General features: G+C 44.0%; 1 protein-coding gene across 1 annotated transcript; it reads right to left on the reverse strand.

Annotated features, from left to right (window-relative positions):
• Positions 1-458: 458 nt before the first annotated feature.
• TRIM21 (tripartite motif containing 21) lies at positions 459-8,498 on the reverse strand. Its single transcript, XM_011377444.2, has 7 exons — positions 8,413-8,498; positions 6,980-7,435; positions 6,397-6,492; positions 4,818-5,048; positions 3,006-3,028; positions 2,300-2,400; positions 459-2,013 (listed from the first exon to the last, which is right to left on the reverse strand). Exons 2-7 carry the CDS (start codon positions 7,385-7,387, stop codon positions 1,463-1,465), a joined length of 1,410 nt encoding a protein of 469 aa, XP_011375746.1. The 5' UTR covers positions 7,388-7,435; positions 8,413-8,498; the 3' UTR covers positions 459-1,462.
• Between the last annotated feature and the right edge of the window lie 2,208 nt (positions 8,499-10,706).

The raw sequence follows: 10,706 nt of genomic DNA on the forward strand, positions 1-10,706 counted from the left end.
ATAAATTCTAAACTCCTTAGACTAGTACTCAAAGCCCTTAATGGTTTGGCTGTTATTTCACTGCCTGACATTATTTCCTAGCATTTTGTACCATGTCCTCTTTGCTATGGTAACCCTGAATCATTACAATTTTCCTCCAAACTATTTTAAGATCTCTGTGATTTTACTCTTGTTTTTCCCTCCTCAGATGACTTGACTCGGCAAACTCTTACTTATTCTTCATGGTCAACTCGGGCAGGCACCTTTAGAACATCTTTTCTGAATTTCTAGGAAGCTCTCCATGTTTCCATAGCTCCATTTAACTTTTCCTCATAGCCTACTATCGCTCAGGTGTAGAGCTTCATTTGTTCCAACCTTAAAAGCTTAAACTCAAGAAAGTGTTCGTTGTCAACAGGCGTGCTGTTATCTCGCTCCTGACTTTCATACCAGTCAAGGTTCAATTGGAGAAACAGGGCTAGTAAGAGATGAATTTTGAGATTTATTGCAAGGAATTCACTTAGGCATTTATGGGTGCTGGTAAGGCAAGTCCTTAATGCACAGGGCAGGTTCTCAGGAATCGCAAGCTGGAACTCCATTCATAGATGGAATATCTTCTTTAGGGAAGCCTTAATTCTACCCTTAAGGTCTTTCACCTGATTGAATTAGGCCCACCCAGTTTACTGAAGATAATCTCCCTTAAAGTCAAATGATTATGGCCTTTAATGACATCTACAAAATACCTTCACAGCAACCTCTAGTGTTTGATTAAAAAACTATGGACTTATAGCCTAGTTAAATTGATATATCAAAAAACCATCATACATTCTATTTAGGTTGATATGCCCTTTAACCAACTCTATTATCAACAAGATGTGGTTGGGAGATAAAGGTAGGAATGGGGAAGCACAGCAGGCTGGATATTTAACTTGGCAATCTAAAGCATGCATAATTCAGCCTTCCTTTAATGAGTGTGGCTCTTTTCTACCAGCAGGGTGGAGCCACTTAACGCTGAGATCTGTGTATGTTGGGAAGATTATCCCAGATGTGTATGAGAACAAGGCTTGAATGAATAAGATAGATTGAGGCCTAATTTATGTAGGAAGATTTTTCATAAACCATGTAAGATATATAATAGAGATCTGACCAGTCCTATGTGTGGAGAGAAAAAAACAAAACTTGATTCACATAAAGAAGGCAGAAACATGTTTTGGTTGATCCAGATGAGTCTGGACCAAATATAGTTTCTTTCATGGAGGAAATCATAAAGCAATCTGGGGCAGAAATATTGATATTGAAGGTCATTTGACACAGACTTTCAGTGACCTCCTTGCCAGTCTGCTCGTTGGTATCCTGACACCTCTACAGAGGCAGAGGTGGTTTAGTTCATGGGAAAATAAAGCAGGGTTAGTGGCTGAGAAGAGGTACCAATGAGGGTGGGGGAGTTAACAGTATCCAGAGAGAGACATCAATAGTCAGTGGACCCCTACCACCCCATCCTCAGTGGGCAGAGGGTCAGAGGGGCGGAATTTCTTCCTCCATCATTGAATCCAAGATTGAAGAAGGGCCGGAGGGGTCCAGTGAAGGCACATTCAGAGAAGGTGTAGATGAGGGAGCCATGGTCAGTGATATTATAGAAGGAGACAGTGTGGGCGTCATAGTCCAGGAAGATCCCAATTTGGGATGGAGGCACAGGAAGGTAGAGGGGAGTCTGGGGGCAGGTGCCAGCCTCATATTTTTGTTTGTTCCACAGCCAAATTGTCCAGAAGCCATTTTGGGGGCTGAGCAAAAAATGCCCCTTTCTCTTCACAGAGTCTTCACAAACTCCCAGGTCCCAGGCTTCCTTTCCTGTCACATCTACCTCCCAGTAAAATTTTCCAGATTCGAAGCACTGGGCACCCAGGACTATGGGATAAGTATCAAATCTCTCCTCATTTTCAGGCATCTCTTGCTGGGTGTCTCCAAGCTTCGCTTGTTTCCGATCCTCTGAAAGGATGAGCAACGGATTGGCTGTGTGTGGATCCAGAGTAATGTGTACTGCAGAGAGAGGACAGTCAGGCTGGGAGATGTGGGGAGTCACTAACCCTGTGTCTGGAGGGGGTGGGGTGAGGACCAGGCGGTGACCCTCAGTCTCACTGTGTGAGGAAGCGACCCTCTAGCCCTTGCCCTGACTTTTGAGGGAACCACCTTCCCTAGCTCCATCCCTGTTCATCTATTCCATCCAACCTGACATCTCTCCTGGACCCTGGGACATACTCTGCACTCTTGTTATCCTATTCTGCTGCTCAGCAGCCCAGTCCCACACTCCTGGCACTCTCCTCACCTCCACATGTCCTCAGCATCCTCTTCAGCCCTGGCACATGGCACACACTCCTCAGGTCTGGGGAGGTGATGTTCAGCTCTTTCATATTCCAGGACTCACTCCTGGGAGAAACAGAATTAGAGACTCCATCTCCAACTCCTGTCCCCCTACCCACCCCCATGCTATAACCTCCCTTGTGGATGGCTGATAATTTACAAACATCTTGTGTTAGGATCCCTGGGGGTGGGAGGCAAAAGAAGGCAGGATTTAGTTCCTATCCAGGCCATCCTGGTTACATGGGCCTCTACAGCATGTGGATAACCTGTATCTCCACTCTGAGCCTGAGGTCATCACACAAGTACATTCTATTTCATTTTACAGGCAGGGTACTGATATACACTGAATCATTTCCTCAGGAGTCTTGCATTTTTTTTTTTTTTTAAAAAAAGGAGCCCCAGCAGGCTGTAGATTCAGAACTTCTCAGAATTTCCTTGTTTGTCAGGGCTTCATTTGGTGATGCTACAGTTTAGTTACCTTGGGCAACTCACCAATTGAGATGTCCATTGATTAGACTTCTGAGACCAGAAAATATTTTATGGAGGACTGGATCTTTGAGAATAGAGAGGAGGATGGGGAAAGTGCATGTTTTTCTAACTCAATAATTTTTTTTCACAGGTATATATGCTTCCTTCCACCCTCTCCCCTAACAAAGAAAACCTCTCCTTACCTTTCCAGGACACTTTTCACCTCCTGAGGAGAAAAGAGACAGAGAGTAATTTCTAGAATCACTGGTTTACCACTGAGACTTCAGTCCTGTGGGTGATGAAATGTCCACAGGACCCTGAGGTCCACACTGCTCTGTGCCATTCCTCTGGGCTATGGCTCAAAAGACACTTCTGACCAACCTGGAGCAGAAGTGATATATGGACGCTTTTAGAATAACCAGAAGCCTATGTTTGACCTATAGCTAAGAGAAGGATGATCAGTTTAAATACTCTGATTCAGAAAACAAATTAGAAAGACCAGATTCTTGGGAAGAGTGGAAAGGGGCAAGAGACAGTCATAGGGAAATAAACAAATCAGGATGCAAAGAAACTGTTCTGTCTCATTTGTTTGGAGAGAAAAGGCTGATTAAAGTTCTGTCCTGTGCTGTAGTTAATGTAGGTGAAATAAAATCACCCAAGAATATTCTGTTGCAGGGGTTGGGAGCCCTTATCTGGGGACTGGCAGGCTTCTAGGCCCAGTCAAAAGTGCATTAGATGCCTGGCTCAATGTTGGGCTGAAGCAAGATAACGGGAAGATGAGAGCTTGCCAAGTGAAGCCAATCAAGTCAGCTTTTTTTTTTTTAAATTTTTTCACAAACCAGAAAGAAATGGCTACATGACCACATCTGAATGAGAGACAGTGAAAAGGTGTGGTACTAGAACTGTAGAATGTTACAGTAGAAGGGACTTTTGAGACCATCTATTCCCTAGTGTCTAAAAGTGAGACAAACATATCATTGGTGGATGTGAGATCATTTAAAGTAGAATACACATTGGTGAATTAAAAAAAAGTTATGTACTTATTTTAATCTTACTTCTCTTACTATTTGGATGAACTTTGTCAAGTTATTTATCTTTAGTTTCTCACTAAGTCTCTTAACAACTCTGTACCTTAGTTTTCTCATCTTTGAAATGGGGATAATAGTAGCACCCACTTCATCACACTGACACAAGGGATTAAATGCTTGGCATGTAATATGTGCTACTGAATATGTAGTTATTATTATCACTGTTATGAAATAAATTAGGAAAAAATATCAGTAACACATCAACACATGATTTCTTGGCTACCTTGGTTAGGACCAATTTCCTTTTAAGCTAAATTTATTCTGGTAAAAGAGGGAATTTTAAAGAAAAATGACATGTTACATCACTTAAGTAGTTCACAGAAGTAGCAAAGAGTATAAAGATGATACATTTATGACTAAAGTTTGGGGAAATCCTTGTCACTTACTCCACTCCCTCCCCCTTGTTTTACAAATGGAGAAATTAGATCTATGACAGGAAAAATGACTTAACCTAGAGTTATGAAAGACTTGGTTACAGGGCTGGGCTGAGCTACTGTCTCTTAATTTTCAGTTATTTATGAAAATCTTCCCATGGCTAGACAATCATCGAAGAGCCTTAGTGGATTCTCTCATTGAATCCAAATGAAAATTCTTTGAGATATGTAATATTACAATATCCATTTACCATATGAGAAACTTGATGCTCAGAAAGATTACGGATCTTTCTCAAGGTCCTGAACCTGGTACATGTTAGAGTAGGCACTTATGGGGGGTGTTCATTTAAAAAAACTGCTGCATGGAATATTGTCTCTTAAATCTGTACCTTTCCATGCCTTGAATGCAAACCACTCATGTGTCCAAATTCTAGTTTATTTAAGAAAATTCAAGGGACTGGGTTTCCACTTGATCTGATTGGTAGCCCTAGAGTGCTCTAGCTTTTTAAAATTCCTCCCTGAATTCAGAGTGTGAGCCTCTTCCCTGTCTCACCTGCAGCAGTTCCAGCGCTGAGCCCCGACTCCTCCTCTCCAACTCTGAGATCAGCTCCTGCAAGACCTGGTTGCGCTGGCCCAGATCCACCTCTGTCTCCCCCAGGATTCTCAGTTGTTCTCTCTCATCTTCCTCCAGCTTCTGCAGTTGCCTCTGTTCCTCTTCAGCCAGGAAGTTTTTCTGCTGCTCAAACTCTGTGTGAATCCTCAATTTCTGTGTCTCCACCTTCCTCTTTGGTGTCAATGAAAAGAGAGAGATGGTTTTTATCAAAATCTCCCAAGCTTTGGGAATGGAAGTATCCACACCTACTTCTATTCTCTGTAGACTCAACACTCTGGCTCTTTCTGGGAATACACACACACACACAATTTTGCTAGGGAAGTTGGTGGGGAAGGCTTCTAGAACTAAGAGGAGAATGGGATTGGTAGGGGTGTGCTTTGTAACTGCCCTACAACCACAGATGCATCAGCACATGTTATCAGAGACTTTCAACCCCTTTCAAAACCTAGTCACCAAATGTATCCTTTTGTCTTCATATTTCAGTGAATTACTGAGATGGTGGTAACACCCATCCCCCCTGAACAACCTCACAAAGACAGGCTCACGTCATCATTCTTAAGTCCTGGGGAAAGAAGGTCTTTGTGATAACTCTTTGCTTGCCCTCTCATGTTAGTGTTTGGAGGGTCACATGATGACACAGATGACCCCTTTTGCTGCCACAGACTGGTTCGCCCTTTTCTGGTTCCAAATCTTCCTCTTCTGGGACCTATAGGTCATGAGTTCCTGCCACTCCTCTCCATCCTAGACCTGCCCCACTTCCAATTCACCAGTGCAGAACAAGCTTTAATTCTCCATTCTACTTTGAACCAGTGATCTGGACATGGTCAAGCAACCACCTAGTCAGACTAGTTTTCCTACCTCAGGCTTTGGTGGCTCTCTTATGTCTGTTCCTCAGAGCTTTTGTCACTTCCTGACAGGCCTAGCCACTGGCCACCTCTCCTGGGATACCTCTGTCCCAGACACCATGGTGTGGGCATCTCCTAAGACTCTGCTCAAGAAACAAGAACTTGAGGGTATGGCATGTCCCTCAGCACCTTCTCTCTGTCTTCTTTTCAATTTATTATGGTGGCATTGCTTAACGAAATCCAGTAAGTTTCAGGTGTACAAATCAACAGTAAGGTGTATATATATATATATTGCATTGTGTGTTCACCGCCTAGTTAATTTCTTTCTGTCACCACATATTTGACCCCTTTTACCCAATCTAGCTCCCCCCTCCCCTCTGGTCTATTGTCCATGTCCATGAGTCTTTGCTTGTTTGTCCTGTTCATTTGCTGCTTTTAGGTTTATATCTCACAAGTTTCTCAATCTTCTGTCTGATTGGGAGCACTCTTTGAGCTCCATACTTTTTATGCCCCTTTATAAGGAGACCTAGAGGACTGCTGATTTTTGAAGAGTGAGATAGGCTGACACTATCACTCCTCAGACAGGCATAGCTGTGTTAGGGCTTTCTTGAGGCCAGGACCGGTACCCTGCCTAGGCTTCTGATCTAAAATTCTCTTTGGGATGTGACTCTTGCCTTCCAGGCTGTTCTCTTCGTGGCAACGTCCACTTCCAACTTCTCAGCTAACTCTTGCTCTTTTCTCAGTTTCTGTAATGTCATCTGGAGCTTCTCCTGCAGAGAAAGATAGCAGGTTAATGCCCAACCAGACCAGGAAGTAGGGTGGGGTGGGGTGAGGTGGGAGAAGATCATACTGGTTTTTAGAAAAGCCTGAGTGCAGAGGAGGAGGGAGGACTAGAGTCTGATTGGGGTAGGAATTCTGTGGATGGGAAGACTTTGGAAAAAGCCTCATGTTTCTTATGAAATAGAGCCGCTCTGCTGGGGTGGCAGGAGTAGGGGCACTACTCATTCCTAATCAACCAGGAAGCCACAAGGAAACATGATCCTTGCACCGTTTTCCCACAGCATCTCCTCTGCTCCTGGGGAATGAGAAGGTTATGTTGAACCTTAAATTAGAGATAAAAGGTGGGGAACACCCTTCCTTTCTCCAATCCCTCACCTCCAAAGGTGACTCTCTCCCATCTCCAGCTATAGGGAACAAAGTACTCATCAGGGCCTCATCTCCTTTCTACCTGTTCATGCCTACGTGCCAAGGCCTCACCTGGTACTCCCGAGCTGCCTCCTCAATAGGGACCATGGGGTGGTCACGGTGTTTCCGAGACTGGGAACATACCCAACAAAGGGTCTTCCCATCTTTCTCACAGAATAAGTGAAGTTTCTCTCCATGCACCTCACATTGCTCCCTCTGTGTGCCTTCCTTGGCATTCTGGCTGATTTGTTTTAGGTTGTTCACCAGGTTGGCTAGCTGGCGATTGGGCCGGAAGTTCCTGCACAGGAATTTTTTCCGGCACACAGGACAGTAGTTGCCTCCATCTTTCCCAACCTGAGAGATGCACTCGTGGCAGAAGCTGTGGCCACATTCGATGCTCACAGGCTCCACTGTGGGATCTAGGCAGATAGGACATGTGACCTCCTCCCACATCATTGCCAAGGGCGTTGCTGAGGCCATTAGGGGGAATGTTCCTATTCGGCAGCACTGTGGAGACCTTGTGGTGACCTAGTAAGTGAAGAGAGGAGAAAAGGAAGGGAGACAGAAAGGTCGTATGAGAAAAACAGAATAATTCAAAGGGAAACATGAGGGAGAGTGAATTGGAGGGAGCTAAAACATGACAGGACAAGAACATTAACCTAAACAACCAGAGTTTCTCCTCCACAACGTGGACCCTCGATTCAGTCACACAGAAGGGGAACTGAATCCCCAAAAGAGATAGTGAAAATTGTTGGGAACCTCAGAGAGAAAGCTGTTTAGAATTCCACTTTCATCATGTCCATTTCTGCTTAAACCCTCAGTGCCCAGGCTTTTCCCGTCCACCGTCTCCCATCTCAGGCCATCGGTTCACTATAATATGAATATATACATAAGAATATTTATATCCTTATAAACATATATGTATACCTGTATGCATATATTTGTAGGTGCATATACGTATACATATCTGTCTATGTATGTATATGTTCTCACACACAACACACACACACTGTAACCAAGTAGTCAGCACTCCCTGGGCTCTTCTCTCAGCTACCCCTGAACCTGTTATCTTCATTTCCACCAGGGCATAGACCCATAAATCTCTAACATCCTAAACAACTCTGCTCCCTCTCTCCTCCAGAATGGGACTTCTGGCGATGGGAGTCTCAAAGACTGCAGATCTACCCCACACCGGGCTCCTCTGAACCACCCTCCCAGCTAGGTTTCTGTTCTGGTTCAACCAGCTTCATTTGGCCCCTCATCCCAGCTCCGGTAGGTGCCAGCAGTAGGGAAGCCCTAGCTCCTTCCAGGTGACTTGGAAGTCACATTCACAGCCCGGCCTCCTCCTAGGCAGACCGGCCAGCTCGGGGAGAACTGCTGGGCTTAGGCTGAATGAGCCCGGCTGCGGAGAAAGGAGAACAGACTGAAGGCTCTAGGCGTGGATACTGTTAGAAGAGGCTTGTCAGCGGGGGCAGGGGTACCTCGGTCCAGCCAGGTTCACTCACCTTTCCGGGGGCCTCAGCAGATGGCCGCCAGTTTTCTATTTCACTTTCGATTTCCTATAAGAGGGAAGTCTGAAAGGTGGGCGGGCAAAGAGGAGGGAGTAGGAGGAGCAAGAGGAGGAGAGGAAACTGAAGCGGCGGGGCGGGACAGGACTCCGGAACAGAAAGTGGGAGGAGAGAAGGCGGAGTTGAGGGGTCCGCAGGTTTCTGAAGCTGATGTTGCCCCAGGCTAGTGCTGCTTGGGACTGAGTGGAAGTTCCACCGCCTGTAGTCTTTGCTTTGTGTTCCTTCCCATGTCATCATTATCTAACATAGTAAAATATCGTATCTACTAGATGCACAGGTCATCACTCCACACCAACATGCTGTGCCCACTTGTGGGAGCTGCTCTTCAGGAGGTTTGGATGATGCCACCATCTGCTTCCTACTTCCAACAAAAGTTCCTTTCCGAAGACTGGAGTAGGATGTAAGAGATTTATTCTACATTCCCCCAAGGCTGTTGTCACACCAGTTGTGTGATAAGAAGAGAATTGACAATTACTGAGTACCAATTGTGCTCTTGTCACCAAACGAGATTTTCTCGGGTTATTTATTATTATTTTTATTTTAAAAATTGTGGTGTAATACACATGACGTAAAATTTACCATCCTAACCATTTTTAAGTGTGTATATCAGTGGTGTTAAATGCATTCATATTGTGCAACTATCTACCATCCATCCATAGAACTTGTTTCATCTTGTCAAACTGAAACGGTACCCATTAAACAATGATTCCCCATTCCCACCTCCCTCAGGCTCTGGCAATCACCATTCTATTTTCTGTCTCTATGAATTTGACTGTTCTAGGTGCCTTATGTAAGTGGAATTGCACAGTATTTGTCCTTTTGTATGACTTATTTCACTAAGCATAATGTCCTCAAGGTTCATCCATGTTGTAGCATGTGACAGAATTTCCTTCCTTTTTGAGGCTGGATAATTTCCATTATGTATATACATTGTGTTTATACATTCATCTGTCAATGGACACTTGGGTGGCTTCCACCTTTTGGCTATTGTGAATAATGCTGCTATGTTAGGTTTTATTATTGAAGCCATACAAGGCAGAATGGAGTAACGTGACTTGCTTGTTGTGATATAGTAAGCATAGCTGCCTGATAATTAAAGGGCCAGGGAAAACCCTCATTTTAATGGCAGCCAGAACATAAGAGGCTGCCCTGTCAGTTCAAGCAGAGGCTTTAGGGGCAGCTGATAGGGATATGGTCATGGCTGCAGAGGAGGAAAGAGAAAAGGAGGAAGGCTAGAAGGATTCTCAGTTCTTTCCAACTCAGATTTTCTTTTTCTTTATTGTCTCTGTATAACTTAAAGTAAAATGTCAGTTAAACTTTGCTTGGTGTTTTATACAGATTTAAGAAACCTAAAACTGATATGGGACATCACTTGTAAAATTCTTAATCTTTTAGTAGGAAATGACATAGGATATCTCTTGCAGAGGTCTTAATCTTTTTAGTAAACCTAGTTTTCTTCCCTCCTTTCTTTAGCAAAAAGGCCTTCTTCCTCAAATCCTGATAATTGCCTTGAAAACTGGCAACTCAGATCTTCTGGCTATTGATAAGGGTCATCAGCCCATTGTTAGCAGAAATGGTGTTAGGCCAGAGAGGCCCTTAGAATCTAAGAGGGGAGGGGACTTTAGGCTAAAGGTCTTTTTTACTCGTTAAGAAATATATTGACCAAGCCTGTTCCCTTTACTTGCTTAATTTGCAAATCAATAATAGAAATTAATAGATATATGATTTAAATAACAAGTTTATATCTTCTTTTCCTTGTCTAGGCACTTCAGCCAGAGACCCAAGACCCCGCCCTGACTGAGGCAGAAAGTGAAAGAGCTCCATGAAACTCCAATAGGCAGGGACAACAACCCTTCTCAGCATGAAGCAGATACAGAAAGAGACCTCCCATCCTTCAACATCCATAGTAATAATAAGGGGGTTCATGGCTCTTAGAAAAGAGTTAGGCAGGAAAGTTAGGGGGTTTTGGGTCTGCCTGCAAAGACACTGAGGTCATCCTATCCTAGAAAGGGTCCGTCCTAATCTGCCCACAGTTAAGCAAGCCACAAGGTATTTTTAGGCTAAAAGTAACTCATACAAAGAAATAAGTAAGCAGAGAATTGGATACCAGTTTAAGCCAGTCACTAGGCACCTGCACAATGAAGAGCCCAACAACTTTCAACTCACCTGAGCCTCATTATACCATCATTATAATTTGATGCATATGCCCGGAAGTTCATTAATATCATTAT

The sequence above is a fragment of the Pteropus vampyrus genome, unplaced genomic scaffold (genome assembly GCF_000151845.1).
Source record: "Pteropus vampyrus isolate Shadow unplaced genomic scaffold, Pvam_2.0 Scaffold311, whole genome shotgun sequence".
Classification (NCBI taxonomy): domain Eukaryota; kingdom Metazoa; phylum Chordata; class Mammalia; order Chiroptera; family Pteropodidae; genus Pteropus; species Pteropus vampyrus.

Coding starts and splice junctions, on each gene's coding strand:
- TRIM21 (XM_011377444.2), bottom strand. CDS start 7,387: ATGGCCTCAGCAACGCCCTTGGCAATGATGTGGGAGGAGGTCACATGT. Junction 6,493..6,979: donor AGGCAGCTCGGGAGTACCAG/GTGAGGCCTTGG, acceptor CTTTCTCTGCAG/GAGAAGCTCCAGATGACATT. Junction 5,049..6,396: donor CGAAGAGAACAGCCTGGAAG/GCAAGAGTCACA, acceptor TTGACACCAAAG/AGGAAGGTGGAGACACAGAA.